Source organism: Tenrec ecaudatus, chromosome 5 (genome assembly GCF_050624435.1).
Source record: "Tenrec ecaudatus isolate mTenEca1 chromosome 5, mTenEca1.hap1, whole genome shotgun sequence".
In the NCBI taxonomy this organism is placed as follows: Eukaryota; Metazoa; Chordata; class Mammalia; order Afrosoricida; family Tenrecidae; genus Tenrec; species Tenrec ecaudatus.
Genome location: NC_134534.1, coordinates 131,912,898 through 131,931,507, shown reverse-complemented (window position 1 = coordinate 131,931,507; position 18,610 = coordinate 131,912,898). Strand labels below are relative to the sequence as shown.

The following is an 18,610-nucleotide window of genomic DNA, read 5'->3' as shown; positions in this document are numbered from 1 at the left end:
ATGATTACACAGGCAGGTGCACTTCTTCCATGTGGGCTTTGTTGCTTCTGAGCTAGATGGCCGCTTGTTTACCTTCAAACCTTTAAGACCCCAGATGCTATATCTTTTGATAGCTTTCAAAAGAGCTTTCTTCACCACATTTTCTTATGTGACACCATCAGCTTTCTTCACCACATTTGCTTATGCACCTGCTCTGTCTTCAGGGATAGTATCAGGAAGGTGAGCATCATGAAATGCCAGTTTAATAAAACAAAATGTTCTTGCATTGAGGGGGTACTTGAGTGGAGGCCCAATGTCCATCTGCTATCTTAATACTAAACCTATAAATACATGCACAGAGATCTATTTCCCCACCGTCATATAAAAATATATTTAGAGATGTACATGCCTATATTTAGTTCTCTATAAATGCCCTTTGCTTCCTAGCTCTTTCCTCTATTTCCTTTGACTTTCCTCTTTTCCTGTTATGCTCAGCCTTCATTTGGGTCTCAGTAATTCCTCTCAGTTACATTATCCTTGATCACACCCTACCAGACCTCCTACACCCTCCTCACCACCGATTTGGATCACTTGTTCCCTTGTCTCCGGATGTGTTAACACCACTTGTTTTCCCCTACCTCTGCCTCTCCCATGTCCCCCCGGAACCGTTGGTTCCGTTGTTTTCTCCTCCAGATTGTTCATCTAGCCTATCTTTTTTTTAATAAATCTTTTTATTGGGGCTCATACAACTCTTATTACAATCCACACATACACCAATTGAGCAAAGCACCCTTATACATTCATTGCACTCGTCATTCTCAAAATTCACCTTCCACTTGGGTTCCTGGAATCAGCTCGGTTTCCTTCCCCCCCCCCTACCCACTCTCCCCTTCCCCCTGCTCCCTTAATAGTTTATAAATAATTATTTTATCTTATCTTACACTGCCCGGCGTCTCCCCTCACCCACCTTCCCATGGCCCATCTCCCAGAGAGGAGGTTACACATAGATCTCCAAGATTGGTTCTCCCTTTCTACACACCCTTCCCTCCTGGTGTCGCCACTCCCACCGCTGGTGTTGAGGGGTTCATCTGTCCTAGATTCCCTGTGTCTTATTTAGACAGATCTGTGGAGATAATAACATGCACAAAAACAAGACAGAGCAAAACAAGCAACAAAACAAAACAAGCAGCAAAAAGCCAGTGACAAAAAAACAACAACAAAAAAACCCAGAAAGAAAAGCCGGTAGTTAGTTCAAGGACTGTTTGTTGTCCTTTAGGAGTATTTTCAGGTTGACTCTAAAGGAGTGCCAAGCCCTAGCCCCAAAGTTTATTTTTGGTGTTCCCTGGACAGTCCGTTGTTCTGCTCCCCTGGCTGCTCTGTTGCACGCCCTTAGTGTTCTGCCTCGGTGTGGTGGGGTCAGATCGGGTGGAATCCCCACACTGTGTCTCCAGAAAGCTTTTCTAGCATCTTGCCCAATCACAGGGCACGCCCTGCTTGTCTATACAAGCTTGTCAGAGAAGGTAGTATCTCTTAACCCTTGCATGTCTATCTTTAGAAAAATCCATCTGACTGCTCTCTCACTCATGTCTGAATTCTCTCATTAGATTCTTATATTGGGACAAAAGACTTTCTTTTAATATTCTCTAGGTGTTAATATCTTATCATGTCATGCAAATGATTAATACCTTTCAGAGATTTTTTTTTTACCCCGAGCTTTTCAAAACTTGGCAGCTAGATGTGAGTGGAATTCCATCACTGGTCAGAGTAAGCAAGAAAGAATGTTTTGCAAAGTGGGCGATACCACCCCTGCGGGACACTTGAATGATCCAGGGGGGAGGCTACAAAAGCAATACCCGAACTTTATCTTGGATTACGGTCTGTCATACAAGTGTTCGTAATTGTCAGGGGCTACTGGGTTTGTTTTTTTGTTTTTTTCTGCAAAGGGGGTGGTAGGCCAAATGAGCTTGGTTGCCAATGGTCTAGAGCGGGGGGTCAGCACCCTGCGATTGTACAGGTGGCTGTGAACACAATTGAACATGAAAATAAACAATCCTATTTTCATTTATGAAAATTTAAGAGTATTTTTCAGATAATAGTGATTTCATTTGTTTTTAAAAATATATCTATCACTCTCTAATCATTTTTTAAATTGTTGTGAGGGACAGGATTGGCTCTTCTGCCTCAAAATTTTTCTGACCGCCGGCCTAGAGGAAGGTCTTAACGTGAAGAGCAGAAAGCCTTAGTGTGGGAACTTCAACTTGAGGGCTTTCCACCTTTCAGTGGCCTGGTTCCCAGAGACAATTTCCTTGAAAGGAATTGAGTACTGAGAGCCTGCCAACCCACAGTGATATCTGTGGAAAATAGAAGTCACTCATGGTCATAAAAAGCAGAAATGGCAGGACTCATAGTTTTGGTTTAAATTTTTTTTGGGGGGGGTGTAAGAAATTGACATTCCTCTTAGTTGGAGTGTCTACAAGTAAGAAGTCCTTGAGGGTGGGTGGGTTACCCACCAGCTGCTCACCACAAGGTCAGCAGACTAGCACCACCAGTCTCTCTCGGGGAGAAAGATGAGGCTCTCTCCTCCTGTGAAGAGTCACAATCTCTGAACCAAGGGTCCTCTGTAGGGTTGCTATGGTTTGGAAGTGACGTATGGCAGTGAGCTGACTTTGAGGGTGGAGAAAATAACCCACTTGAAAATCAATCTGATGGTGGAAATTGGGAGAATATTGGTCATATTTTATAATGATCTCTACCCTATATTTATTATCCATCTTAGAGATATTTTCAAGCATACCTGCTCAAATAATTTTTATTTTATGTATGAATTATATGCATGGGGCACTATACTAATTATCTTTTAAGACATGCCCGAGAATGGAAAATTTAAATAATGAGATAAAAATAAATACAAAGAAATGTTTTAATCTTTTCTTCTGTTTTCTAGTGGCTCAAATTTTGTACTTTCTTTTGAGATATCTGATCGTTTAGGAGTCTTGTGAGAGTTATATCTGACTTTGTTAGATGTTATCTAATCAATCAATTCTTATTAGTCTTACTGGTACCTACTGAAGGGTCAGCTGGTCAACCTAAAGAATGCTCATCTTAAATAGATATTCAGAGTCTCCAGTTTGTACCGGCCAATTTGGGCCAATGTATTTGCAAGTCATGGTTTTAGATTTTAACTTCAGTATGGGGAGCTCTAGAGGTGCTGTGGGCTGCTTACCACAGGCTAACAGTTAATGCCCACTAGCTGCTCTGTGGAAGAAAGGTGAGGCTCTTCCCCTGTAAAGATTTGCCGTTTCAGCAATTCTATTTAGGGTCAATGTGAGTGGGAATCGACACTAGGGCAGTATATTTTGGTTCTAACATTTTAGAGCATCTTCCTTCTTTTTCAGGAGAGAGAGAGAGAGAGAGAGAGAGAGAGAGAGAGAGAGAGAGAGAGAGAGAGAGAGAAAGAGAGAACCGTTTGCTTTTGTAAAGGTTTACAGCCATGGAAACCAGATGGGGCAGTTCTGCTCTGTCCTGCAGGGTCTGTAGGAGTTGGGGTGGACTGGAAAGCAGTTAAGTGTGGTTTGACGCGATTCCTCCTTTTGTGAAATGAGGCCAAGAGTACTGTCCACTTTGTTCACTGTGATGTCCCAGATATTGTCACTAGCCGGCCTTTTAGAAGCATTTAAGTGCTTGTTGAAGGAAGGAAGAGATAAGGAGACATGCTATATTTTGCAAGTCTTTTTATTTCCTCTGTATGAGAAACCTGTGTATACTTTACAATGACCAACAGATATTTTAATGCCTCAAATATTTGACATAGTGATTCAAAAAATGGCACCAGATTCCTCTTATCAGCTCTAAATTTTGAGATACAGAGCATATGCCTTATGTCACTCTTCACTCATAAAAAATCAGGTTATTTTAGTGTTAGGCTAAGAGAGGACATGAACATCGACTTTATTTAAAGTAGTTTGTCTTGTACTAAATAATTAGGTCAAGGTATGCTTCACATGGTGTCCTTTGAGCCAAAGACATATTTGAGGAGTGCGAATTACATGAACTTGGGATTTCCCCCAGATATCTCTTCACCTTTATTAAGAACTGAATAGCAGGGGGTTGCAATGTGTCATCTTACAAAGGGTCCAGCTAAGAGTTACTGTACAAGGAGTCCTGCTGGCACAGTAGGCTGTGGGTCTGACTGCTGTCCACAAGGTCATCAGTTGCTCGGCCAGAGGAAGGTGAAACGTTCTGCTCCCATGAAGCTTTCCATCCTCAGAAACCCGTAGAAGTTCCACTTTTTCTAGAGGGTGGCTGTGAGTTGTAATCGACTGGCTGGTAGTGAGTTTGGTACAATAAATAGAGAGTCAGATGTTCTGAAATCCCAAACGGGTCTGTCAGTGTTCATCTTCCTGTATTAAAATGTAAATGTTCCAGCTTTGTTACAGGACAGCACGACTTCTCCACCTGTGCGCAGAAAATCGAACAGGTTACAAGTTTTCCTGTAGAGTTGGGAGTCGGTCACACTTCCGAAGCATTTGACATGGATTATCCATTACCTTCTCTATAGCATGTTCTGAAATGTTAACTGTGCAGTTGGAAGAAGAAAAACCTAGATCTTCAAAGTATTTATGAATGTTGCTCTCAGGTCTTACATTTTCGACACTCAATTGCCCTTACTTCTTCCATATGTGGGCCTTTCCAGTGTTCTTTTCCATTCTGCTCAGCTTTGCAGTACCTAAATAGTAGTCTCTGTCTATATTACACAGCCTCCCATAGCAAAAAGAAAAACCCACTTCCATCTAATCAATTTTAATTCGTAATGACCCGATTTGGGTTTGCAAACCTTACAATCTTTGAAAGTCTACAGAGTGACTGGTGGATTTGAGCCACTAGCCTTATGATCAGCTATCGCAGGTCCATATACACCTTCCTTTCGAAATCCCTTGTTACCGAATTCTTTTTCAAATAGTGCTTACTTTTTAAATGTATCTTATAGTTTGTGGGTCTCCATTCTTCTTATATCTAAAGTAGGAAGATAAATTGATCACAGTACGAATCATTGAAAATAGATTGTAACACCATATCTAAAAAACTAGAGCTGATGTGGTCTAGACAATGCAATTTTTTAAAACTCTTGTTTTTCCTTTAAAAATTTTTATTATTATTTTGGAGTTGGTACATACATCATACCATAGTTCAATCACATCAATCAGAATTGTACAGTTGCTACCACAATCAATTTTTAAACATTCCTTTGCTTCCTGGACTCCTACATTTTTTCCTGTCACCATCCCCGCTCCACATGTCGCCCCCAATGCAGTTTTTTGAATCAGCACCCCAAGTAACCCCAGGAACAGGCCTAAAAACCAAAACACCAGGAAAAGAAATATTTTTTGTTGTCATTGGACTCTGTTATATGAACTAGTAATTTTACTGGAATATTGGAATTTTGGCAGATTTTTCTTTGAGCACTAAACCTATATTTGGTTATGCTAGAAATCCAGAAGGTTCAGTTTCTGAAGTCAGACTGTGAACTGTGTCTGGCACTGTGTCGTTGACCTGGCTTGTACTCCTAGTGACCTTAAGTACATACAACTGATGATGTGGCTTCTTACAGTTACTTGCTTCTCCCCTACCTCTTGAGAAAGCCACCCTGCATCACTTTGGAGGCAATGGAAAAATTAATTGTACAGGGTGATGATCATTTTGTAGTGTTAGACACCCCCAAACAGATACATTTCCCTTGAGCAGTGTCTCATTGCACATACATATATGTTAGTAGCCCCATAAAGCCTTTTGCTCCCTTTGTTTATGATTTCCTCTATTGCATTTGAAGCCCCAATCCCCCAGGGTAACTGAGCAGCAGGACTCCAGTGTGCATCGAGGTCTCCCAAGTGCCCCATGCCCATCGTACCCAGCAGGCCTACTTCCTGCGTCCAATGGATACAGCTCCTAAGTTTCCTCTGCAGGGCTTCGATAAGGCTTTCCTAGACCTACAGGAAAGTAACGAAAGACTGCCAGTAGTAAATAATGTGGTGTTCCCATGCCATCTAATTCACATAGCATCCTACTTCACAGAAGAGATCACCGCTGTCATATGACACTTACCTAGGTGTGTATCTACGTGTCAGTTTACCCATTCTCACCTTGGCGGTTTGTGCACTGGAATCCCTTTCATTGACGCCTAAGGGTAACTTTTTATGGACAGACATACCAGATGGATGCAGTTTCCATAGGTTCAACCTTGCCATAGGTCCCTTTCATTATCATAAAATAATGACTATCCATTGGTGGTTTCTGGACAGATACCTTCCCTTCCCCCTGATAAATTTAACATTATTGTTGAGCGATCTGCTATTGAGATCTACAGCAAAACATATGCCAGGTCAAGTTTTCTACATGCGTCTTCTTGTCCACCCAGCACTCTGAACCTAGTGTGGGAAGGACCCTTCAGAGTTCTGACCGCGCTCTGGAGAGGGGAGGAATTTTATAAGACACAGAGGGCAATGCTTTGGCTTTGGAATTGGAGCTGTGGTTTCAAGATTCGTATGTGTTACTGAAAATTGAACCAGCCCTATCCACCCTACTAATAGATGGGCAATCTTGGGCACTTAATTTTCATACCTGGCACGGCAGACACATTTGCTTCAGGGTTTTTGCTGATTCCTGGGCCTTACAAAAACTAAAACAAAAATGAACCTCCTTACCATTGAGTTGATTCTAGCTCATTGGCCCAAAGGGAAAAGAAACACTTCCCACAGTGTTTCCAAGGTGTTATTCATTATGGACGCCGACGGCCCTAGCTTCTCATTGAGCCGCTGGTGGGCTTGGATCACCAGGCTTCCAATTGGCAGGCAAGCACTTAACCACTAGAGCTCCCTTTAGAGCCTTTACCTAGACCAGAGTCATAATAACTGAGCACGGAGAGAGTAATTTCATTTTAGACATAATCATTAGCTGATTCTGTTGTATCAAGTCTAATGTCTCTTCAGTTAGAAGCCACAGTCGGTGTATGACATAATTTTCTCACCTGCACACGAGGGTAGTCCTCTTGTACCTCCACCTGTCCTCTGTTCTATGTATCTGAACATTGGACCTTATGCTTCTCCGGGTAAATCGCATCGTACCCCAGTGTGGGTAAATACAAGGCATTGAGCTCTATCAGTGGAACGATTATGATGAAAATTAGTTTTTACTGAAGAAAACACAAGTATTCTTACTTAATGGCTCATGAGAGAATTGCTGAATAAATCATATTGTCCGTGTTTCTGTAATACTGTATTAAATTGGAATTCCTTAAATTGTATTAAACAGATAATCTGTGGTACAAACTTACACTTTAGGCTTATGCAATGATTGTTTCCTCATTTGAAACACAAGTGAGTTCCATACTCATGGTTCATATGATTATTTTTAGCCCCTTTTTTCAACTATGTTCTACCTCGTGGACTCAATTCTAATGATGGTGCTAATCTATTTCCATCTTTTACAGATTTTAATTTTTACTAGAAATCTAATATTAAATACTCTTTACAAATAAGAGTCCCTAATAGACACCAACTGTGTTAACATGCTCAGCTGCCAACCTAAAAATTGAACATTCAAGTCCATCCAGAGACACTTTGAAAGACAGACTTGTTGATATGTCTGGGACGTACCAGCAGTAAAACCCTAAGGAGCACACATCTGCTCAGGCAAACTCGGGTTGCTGTGAGCTGGTGTTGACGCAGCTGCAGATGTATGCATGTGTGGATGTAAAAAATCCCAAATGAAACTCACAGCCATCAAATCCATTTCAACTCAGAGTTACCCTTTACAGGGTTTCTGAGCCTTTATACATCTTTATTGGAGAAGACAGCCTCCACTTTCTTAGGAGGAGTAAATGATAGGATAGGCTCGAACATCTCACTTTGTGATTAGTAGTCCAACACTTTTCCAATAGTGCCAACGGTGTTAGAGAATTTGAGGACTAAGGTGCCTTTGCCTCAAGCCATGGTATTTTCCATTGCCTTACGTGCATTTGGAAGTTGGACAATGAATAAAGAAGGCCTTAGAATTGGTGCTTTTGAATTGTGGTGCTGGAGAAGAATATTGAAAGTACCATAGAGTGCCAGAATCACAAACAAGTCTGTTTGGACCAAGTACAACTAGAATGCTCCTTAGAAGCAAGTGTGGTGAAACTTTCTCTTACATACTTCAGCCATACTAACAGGAAAAACCATTTCCTGATGAAGGACATCATGTTCAATATAGTAGAAAACCCACAGTAACCTCTATATAGGATTTCTGAGAGGCTATATCGTTACTAAAGCAGAAAGCCTCATAGCGTTTCCGCAGTGCTGCTAGTGAGTTTGAACTGTGGGCCCTGAGGTTAGCGGTCCAGTGCTCATCTGACAGCAGCACCAGGAATTCTGGGTAAAATTGAAGACCAGCGAAAACGAGGAAGCCCTTGATGCGCTGGACTGACATAGTCGATGCAGCAATGACCTCAAACATAATTGTGGGGAGAGTAAGGATGGACAGTGTTTTGTTCTTTTGCACATAGGGTTGCTATGAATTGGAACCAACTCGACATGACCTACCATGGCATTGTGGGTTAAGCCTTGATTGGGAAACTAACAAGACAAAGATGAATCAAAGATGCATAGTCTCAAAATCCTATGAGTCAGAATCTACTCAGTGGCAGCGTTTTTGTTGTTTTTATACAGCCTTCTAAGCAAGGTCATAAGGCCTTTCACATCCCTTCATTCATGGGCTCTGCAGTAGTTTGATAAAAGGTCATGTTGCTCAGCAGTTCCTGAGCCAACCCTGGGTTCCTGTTCATGGTGCCCTCCTTAATTCACCACTGAGCAAGCATAGGTGAGTGAGTGCTTCCGGGACTGCATCAGCTTGGAGTTTTTCCCTTGGCATTCCATCAATTATTGGAGCGTAATTCCTTTGGTGCAGCTTGGGATTCCTTCTTCAATTCCATTGACATTTTTTTAATCATATGATTGTGATAGATAGGTTTATTATGCCAACCTGGCCAATGAACACATGCAGAATCAATTGAAGGGCAGTTTACTTGAAGGGCAGAGAGATAGATGACTCAGTGAGCCTCACTTTTCTTGTCTCTTGCTCTGTGATGATTGGACCAGTGTGTGGCTGCCTTCGCTGGTTCTCTGCCTCACATGCAGTTATAAGAAGCATGAAGAGGTCCCATGTACCCTTCACCCAATTGTCCCCAGAGGAGTAACGGTAGTTTGGGTTTTAAAAATATTTTTAATTTTGATATAATTTATGATTCACATGAAACTTTAATGAGTAAACCAAAGAGTTCCCATGCACCCATTGGTCAATTTCCACCAAAGCCACATATGCAAAGCTATATTTCACTGTCACCACCAGCATATTGTCATAGATGCACCCAACCATTAACACTAGTTCTTTACCTACTTACTCAAAAAGTGGGCTGTGTTTGAATTATCTTACCGAAGGATCTATGTTATAAATGATCTACCCTGTGGGACACCCAACCTGTGGACTGTGTAGCTGTAGTTTGAGGTTCCTTCAAGACCTGCTTCGCCGCACAACTGGAGTATACATCACTTGAGCTGGGGACTGTGGGACCCTGTCATCTGGCTGAGTGTTGGTGATCTACCCTGCTATTTGCTGCCTGTGGCGGGATTGGCTGAATTGCTCTACAGAAGACTCAGCTGTCTGCTTCCTTGACTTCTACCTGGCGGCCCTCAAGACTTGAAGGACTGCCAGTGTATTCGCTATCTCACGGAAGTGCGTTGCACTGAACCATGTGTACTGCTCTATAGACAAATTAGCTATGTCTTCCTTATGCTGTATATCTATCTATATAAATATACATAACATCACAAGTGTCCTGGTCTTGTTTCTCTAGAGAACCCTGGCTAACATAATAACCTTTTGAAGTGCTTGAACATCCGTTCATTTTAGTGCAGCGACTCCGTGTGTCCCTTTTATCTTCTTTTCATATTTCCTACATCTTTCCATATTTTCCCCATAGAATCCTTCAATGTCACTGCCTGGGTTTGGGCGTTTTTCTTCAGTTCTTTGAGCTAGAAATATGTCAATTGTGTTCCTTTGCTTTGTTTGGTTTTCCTACTCCCAGCTCTTTCTGGACATTTCATTATAATGCTTTGTCTGCTCAAGCTGCTTTTTGAAAATTTTAGTTTGGCTCTTTTACTTCTATTTTCTTGACCCACTCCACATTCAACAGTAAGTGTCAGTCTCTTCTGGCATCTCTTTCCTGTCTTTATATTGACGTTTTTCTTACTTCGTGTACGTTGTTCGTTGTTCTTGATGTTAACATATAACCATCGATTTTTGGTCCTAAGTGTTCAATGCATCCGATCTGATTTTGAAATGGTCTCTCAATTCAGGTGGGATATATGTAAGGTTGTATTTTGGCTCTCCTAGAATTATTTTAATTTTCTTCAGCTTCAACTGGGAGATGTATTTGAACAAATGGTGATCTGTTCCCAGTCTTCCCTGATCTTGTTTGGGCTGATAATTTTGAACTACTTAATCAGCTCTTCCCACAGATGTAGTCGATTTGATTCCTATTTAGTTAATCTCATGAGGTTCATGTGTTTAGTCAGTGTTAATGTTGTTGAGAAAATTTTTGGTAATGAAGATGTCTTCGTTTTTACAAGATTTAGTCACTGAGGTTCTGTTTTCCAATTACCGATCCTTCTCTTGAGTTTCCAATCATGGCATTCCAATCTCCAGTAACTTATGACTGCCTCTTGGGTGTATGTTTGGTCGGTCAATTTCAGTAGAACAGAATAAGTCAGATAATCTAGATAATTATAAGGTATTTCAGAAACATTATGTGACCAGATCTATAAATGCTTTGAGATTATAAACTAGGTATTCCTAGCACATGGCACATAGGAAACACTCAATAACTGCTAAATAAATGATCTTTAAATAATCTGATTAAAATAAATCAAACTCATGCAATTAGACTAATCTAACTAGGAGAAGACTGAGCTTCAAGGGCCCTGGATGAATTTCTTTAGCTTTCAGAATTCAGTAGATGTGGATTTACACTTGTTTATGCTTATTGGCCACAACATATAGTGATCATTTAAAAAATAAAACAAAACAAAATAGAAAAAATCTTTTAACCACAAACATGTTCACATGAACCTGGATTTTGAGTTTAAAACATTGTGCTGATGTGCCCTGTTAACATTGTCTTTAAGGGGATAATTGCAGATGCAAATATTTCAGAGAGAGAAGGATGTTTAAAAAATTGAGGGCAAAACTGAGAACCTTGAGTCGTTTCTTACATATCTGAACAATTTAGAACCATCCCACAGGGAACAAATGTGTACAGTGAAGTGATTCAAATGTTTCATATATATATATATATATATATATATATATATATATATATATATATATATATATATATATATATATATAATATCAATTGGTTGAGCTGTACCAGATTTTCTAAAGTGGGGTTTCAGTGTATTTATACTGGCATTGTCTACGTTTTTTGTTTTTTTTTTACTTTCCTGATGGCGATGTAAGCATTTTAAGAAAACGCTTAAAATGATACTGTCATCAACTTTAAAGTCTGACGCTCAGTGTGGAGGATGACTAGTAATCTTAATTTAAGACGTCTCAAGAATGCTTCACTGTTCATTGAAAGGACTTGCCCCCCAGTATCGCAGCCAATTACTTGGCTGGAGCAGCTAATTAGTGCGATTATTCCACAGCTGTGTTTGCTGCAGCACAAAGCTTTGCCCCTGTTTTTATCAAAAGGATCAGGCTCTCTGGGAATGTTTCAACCTGACAGGCTTTGAATAGTCAGAGAAGGCTCCCTATTTATTTACTTATTTACTTATTCGTAGTCCTTTCTGATGCACCCATCCCTCCTCCTGAGGTCTCTTTTCTTAGGAGAGTCTGCTGGAGCTTAGACAACATACCGAACTCAAAAGTGGGAAAAGGTGTTTTCTTTCGATGCTCTTTTAGTAGTATGGAATGAACTCATCAAGTGACTAGATGGTGTTTTGAGTACTGGCTAAGTAATTTTTTCGTGGGGATTCATATATGATATTAAGTATTAAGCAGGGCCCTTGCATTGTTCAATTTGTATACGTGTTTTTTCTAACTCTAAGTATAAGAAAGTGTAAAGGAAAAATGTTTGAGTTTTCCAGAGTGCAAAAGACATCTGAGAGAATTAATGTGTTAGACCCAGTTACTGCCTCCCCGTCATACTGCCAATAGACCGTGTGGTGGACCCAGTCTCCTTTCTTGTAATTGATGGTGATTTTTGATCACTCAACTTATTTCCACACTTTCTTGTTAGTTTTTAGTGGCATATATTCTGCCACTGTGTGTAAAGTGTGTGTGTGTGTAAAGTGTGTGTGTGTGTGTGTGTGATGAGTTTATTCATTACATAGATTTGATAAATAAATCTAGTTTTATTAAACAAGAAACTCAGAAAAAATAAATTAGCCTATCGTTCCACTTCCACCCTGATAATTGCAACTGTCTTCATATATAACCTGGTAGACGTATGTGTGTGTATACAATTACGGACATTTGCTTATTTTAATAGGCATATAAATATAATTTTGAGTCTACACTTTAGTTTACTCTTAAAATGTACATCTCTCATTTTCCCTCTAATTGTATCATTTAAAGCCGTGTTGCATTTTACATTTTATCAACTCCTTATATTTTACAGAGGCATTCTTATAGAGCAAATTCAGAGTATTTTGTAATTTGTAAATAGCTTAGTAATGCCATTTTTTTTTGATTTCTAAATGACCTTTTCCGGAAAATCCTATATATTAATAAAATTTCTTGATCAAATTTTATAGTGTTTCAAAACTTTTGATTAACTAGTTTCTTAAAAGGTTGCAATGATATATACCAAAAATGGCTCTTGAACTCATTATATTTTTTATTTTAGTCAATATTGAAAAGTAAGATAGCACCTTGAATTCTATTTTGCATCCACTCTTCTAACTTATTTTAAAAATCCATATCAGAAATGTATTTTACACCATTTTTAATGACTTCATATATGACCCGATCAAGCTTTCCAAGCTGATCTTCTGTGGTGGAAAAAGTGAACTCCTAACATAAGTTTTATCAAGTACTGTAATTGTTTTAGGGTAAAAAACAAACATTCTATATCCCTTAGAATGCTTTGTTCCCTGCTGAGTTTGGAGGTTCCTATTTTTAAAAGAGTTCCTTCCTGGTGATTAACTGATTTAATGGCTATATTTTGCCTTTTGATAGGTGGCAAAAGCAACATCTAGGGATTTATCCTCAAGGAAGGAAACTAGTGGTAGGAATTTTTTCCTTCAAAAGTGACTCACTCGAGTGAATATTTTCTCAAATTTTGTTTTTTTTCCCATTTCCAGATGTTAATGTTTTGTACTGTTGTCTGTAAAAAGAGCTGCTTTTATTAATATATATATATTTCTAGAACTAAATATTTATATTTTCCAGGTAACAATGCCACAGCAACAAAGCTGTATTGAGACAGCACTGCGTGTTGCTCATTGTGCTGCTGTTAGTATTTACTGTATCTTATTTCATCTTCACAAGATGCTCATGAGGTACAGCATTTATAACATAGATCGTTCGATAAGATAATTCAAACACAGCCTACTTTTTGAGTAAGTAGGTAAAGAACAAGTGTTAATGGTTGTGTGTATCTATGACAATATGCTGGTGGTCACAGTGAAATACAGCTTAGCATATGTGGCTTTGGTGGAAATTGACCAATGGGTGCATGGGAACTCTTTGGTTTACTCATTAAAGTTTCATGTGAATCATAAATTATATCAAAATTAAAAATATTTTTAAAACCCAAACTACCGTTACTCCTCTGGGGGCAATTGGGTGAAGGGTACATGGGACCTCTTCATGCTTCTTCTAACTGCACGTGAATCTACAATATGTCACAGTCAAAAGTTTAAGGAACAAAACAACGGTTTGCTCCCTCATTTCTGGATGCAGGAAGGGAGGTAGAGAGAGGTTGAATAGCTTGTTGACGTCATAGACTCGAAGGATAAGCCAGAAAAGACATCTTCTGCAATATTAGGAGATCTTTCCTTCTAAACTCTGTTAGTGTGCCTAGATGGTGCACCTGGCTAAGTGCTGACTGCCGAGTGGAAAACACAGCTGGTTCAAACTTAGCCAGAGGCATTTGGGGAGATAAGCCCGAGGGTCCAACTCTGAAAGCCCACAACCTGGCCGACCCATGGAGCTCTTCCACTTGGCACACGGGGTCACCGGGAGTTTTAATTGACTTGATGGCATCTAACAACAGTGCTTTAGTATTTAAGGTAATTTGGGGATAGAATAGGTACCCAGAAGGGCTCGTAGGGAACTTGCTGAATTTATGGAGTGGAAAGCTTGCCCAAAACAGTCAGAAGGGAGAGGGGTGTAAAGGAAACCAGGCAGAGCAGAATTGTGTTGTCATGCCAACCTGTCTTCTGCCCTTTGTCCAGACCATGGAGATCAAGTTCAGTGTTAATGTTCTGGCCTCAATGCTGCTTTCATTACTGATTTTTATTTCTCATATCTTAGACAGTTTTTCCTATGACTAACTTCACCTTTTCTTTGAGCTTGTCCTTGTGACTAAATACCTTGACCATCTTTTCAAGGGATTTCGATAGCTGTAGGATGAGTGATTTGGCTAGATTCCATTATCTACCAAAGCAAATCAGGCAATTAATTTTTTAAAATTATTGTGATTAACATATGCATAACAAAGTATACACACTATCAACCAGTCCACATGTACATTTCAGTGACTTAGGTCACATTCTTCCGGTTGTGCCCCATTCTGACTCCTCCACACGACTTCACCATTAGCACGAAGCGGTGTAGTTTGCAATGTGGAAATCCGAGGGCCAGTAAAACACATTGCCTCTCGGGACTCACTAAGGTGGCACTGGAGTTGGTAGTGCTGAGTATTGTGAAGAATAAAATGTAAAACAATAATCATTAAGCTGCATGCTAAAAAAATGCCAAAATGTAATCAAGCTGACTTATTTTTATTCAACTACTAATGACCTAAATCCTGTCAACCTCTTGATTTTCAATTATGTGGAGTACCATTCTGGGACTTGGTTATATTTGCACAGGCTCATTTCATAGTTTGGTGCAGTTTAGGGTGCCCCAAGATGCAAACGCAATGTCTCGTTAGGAAATTAAATGTGTGTGTCTTTTGGCTTTCCCACAGCAGTTCTGCAGAGCATCCTGGGGCCTCCAAGCCTCCGATAAGCTCCTCCAGCATGACATCACGCATCTTGCTACGCCAGCAACTCATGCGTGAGCAGATGCAGGAGCAGGAGCGCAGGGAGCAGCAGCAGAAGCTGCAGGCAGCCCAGTTCATGCAACAGAGAGTGCCATTGAGTCAGACGCCAGCCATTAACGTCAGTGTGCCTAGCACCCTTCCCTCTGCCACCCAGGTGCCAATGGAAGTCCTTAAGGTACGTGCGTGTTGCTCTTGTCAGTCAAACCATGCCTCTCTTCCCAAAGGCTTTCCATTTTCGAGGTGTTGTATTTCTATGAAGGGGCTCTGATGACTCCGTACCTGGAGTGTTTGGTTGCCCCCCAAAAAGGTTGATGGTCAGAACCCACCCACCACTCTGAAGGAGGAAGATGTGGGAGTCTGAACACCTTGGGGGCAGTTCTACCCTGTCCTGGAGGTTGCGCTGCATCAGAGTCAACGTTAGGGCATTGGGCTTGAATTAGGTGGGGGGTTGTTTATCTGAATGAGTAAGTGATTATAATGACCCATCTGAATCATATTTGTGCACAGTGACTTCCTTAGTTTCGACATGGATTCTGTTTTGCTTTTTTTAAAAGGAAGAATGCAAACTAACTGAATATTCAATAACAACCGTCAATAAATGACACAGGTTTTATCAGTGTTCTATGAAAACTCTCAGGTAGAAATAGGTATTTGCTCTAATAACATCTTTCTTTGGGAATGTTTTCAAGTATCAAATTTATCAGAAATCAGGTCTTCCAGTACCTCATATACCTTTAGTTCTTCCTAAATATATTCCATGCCTAGCGTTTAATTATTATTAGTACTATTTTCGTAGAACGTAAACTTGGCTATAGAATTGGAGATAAAACTGCCAAAGAGTTTCCTGCTTTAATGACCAATGGTTTGCTGAATGAGTCGTCTACTTTTAGCCCTTTGATTTCATGCTAAGAATAGAATCTGCAGGAGCTTGTTAGCATCATTTTATTAAGGACATATAGCTTCCTAATTACCGGAAAAGTTGTAACAAGTCTAAGAATAGCGTTCATCTCTCTCTCTCACTTATCCTCCAACGTCCCATAGAGCGAGCGTCCTTGTTTAAAGCTAAGCAGTCTAACTCTCTTAAATGCAAGTGATGCAAGGAAAGTGGAGAGAAAGGGAACCCCCTTACTTTTGTGATTTGAAGATAAATAAGACCATTCACCTAGGTGATTTGTTCGAAAGTGTTACTGTTCTTTCAACAACGTGAACTTTACACGCTGGTGATTCATTGTTGGCCTTTGCATTCCCTTGTGCACACAGAAAAAGACATGTCCCAATATTGAAAGTTGCTGCTTAAACAAATCGGGTGAGCATGCATTCTGTTTGGGAAGCAATATGCGAGCCATACCAGGAAGTAGGAGAAAGGCTGTTTGAAAACAAATTTGAAGTAAAGTATTTTACTATTTTTAATAAATCATTTTATTGAGTGCTCTTACAGCTCTTTTAACAATGCATACATCAACTGTATCAAACACACTTGTTGAAGTGGTATTATTATTAAGGACTTTTAAAATAGACTGATGGGGTAAATTAGGATGTGTTGGCAGGAAAGGACAGGCTGTGAGGACAAACACGATGCGAAAGAATCAGGGGAAACTTTGCCATGGAGTGTTTTGCACAGTTAGTGTCTTTTTCACTCATTGCCCCCCATCCCCGGCCCCCTTAACTTAGGGAAAAGTTATCTCCAGAATGGGTTATACATTGATTTTTATTCTGTTTTTCTGAAATAAAAATTGATGATCACTATTGATTTGAGTTGTCTGGTATTTATAGGAATCGTATTTGTTTTACCTAAATTGCTTAAAGTTGTCTGTGCTAAGTAATTAGATGCAGAGATATGTTTATCCTGTTGACGATAATGGTGATAATGGGATGTGTTGTCGATCTGAATGCTGATCTTTTAAAAGATAGAACAGGGATTTTTTTTCTAGTAGTCGTTTTATGTGCAAATAGAAAGAAGTGTTTGATATTATATGAAAGCTTATTCATTAAAGACAACATTCCTATGAAGGGATTTGTAGTCTCTGGTGGGAGAGTTACCTAAATCAATGTGATGCAGCATTATTTGCATATCACCTTAAAATACACATCATTTCTAAATATTGGAATACTTAAATATTTTATTTTGAAAATGATTTAAATCGACATTTAATAGTTTGAGTAATATTTCCTCTGGTTTGAGCAATTTTCCAGTGTATTTCTCTGTTGTGGTAATATTGGCTTGTGCTGTAATTTCCATTTTAGATAGGCCAGAAAAATGTCCAGATTTGAAACCCAAATCAATTACTTGAACTGGATGCTGTAGTCTTAGTTATAAGCAAGCAATTGTCAAAGACATATTTCATATGTTAGTTGTTCAAAACTAAATAGTAGGATAAAGTAGAGATAGAGTATATTAATATTTAGTCAAACTTTAGCACCGTGGCCAGGTGAAAATCCATGCTTTATCTCAGATGACAGTCTAAGATATTATGATCACTATATGAGTGAGTGATCCCCTCAGGTATTTTAGACTGCTGCTTCATAAACACAGTTTACGTAATTTCAGAGCCTATACATGCACACTCATTTGGAAATACTATTATGCAATATTACTTGTGAAAAAGCGAGAGAAGTGGAGTCATGTTTTCTCTTACAGTTCTTTTCCATAAGTGTAATTTCATAAAGTTGTGGATAGTGGAGGGGGTTCAATTGTCTAACCTTGAACCTGTATAAATGAACACAAAATTTCAAGGGGTGTGTAATATCAGATATACTAATTCAGTACCCTATAATACAGATGATACTGAGGCAATATTTTCTTGTAATTCTTCCTTTTAATGTCTAAGATGTAAACTATTGAAGTGGAACCTAAGTGGGTTTTCATCTCGGTGGAGAGGGATGATGAATGATCCACCATATATGCTTGTGTGTGCTCGAGAGTTCTGCTTAAGGGCCTGTGAACCTTGCTTATGGGGCCATGGTGGAGAAAATACAAATGCCATCCTGTAGTTTTCACATGTACACTAACTCAGTGGGTTTCACTAGTAATGTGTTCCAAGACTGACTTTGAAAGCTAAACGAGTGTTAATGTATTGTCCTAGGGCAATGTCACACTTAAAACCTCTAGGAAGCCTATAAACCAAGTTTAAAATTGTCGATGGTTTTGGGCAGACCCGATGAAAGCCTCAAGGAATCGTGGGTGGAATTTGGTTCAAACCGAGCTGAACTCACTGCCCTTGAGTTGATTCACACGGTTGAAAACTCCTTAGGGTTGTTGAGACTGTAAATCTTGACAGGAATAGAAAGCCTCGACTCTCGCCTGCAGAGCAGCTGGTAGATTTGAACCAC

General features: G+C 39.7%; 1 protein-coding gene across 2 annotated transcripts in view; it reads left to right on the top strand.

Annotated features, from left to right (window-relative positions):
* MITF (melanocyte inducing transcription factor) overlaps window positions 1–18,610 on the top strand; it is a 295,608-nt gene that overhangs the window by 164,502 nt on the left and 112,496 nt on the right. For both annotated transcript variants that reach the window (XM_075549901.1, XM_075549900.1), the window contains exon 2: window positions 15,206–15,455. In XM_075549901.1, the coding sequence (XP_075406016.1) occupies window positions 15,206–15,455 (250 nt within the window). The remainder of the gene's footprint in view (window positions 1–15,205; window positions 15,456–18,610) is intronic.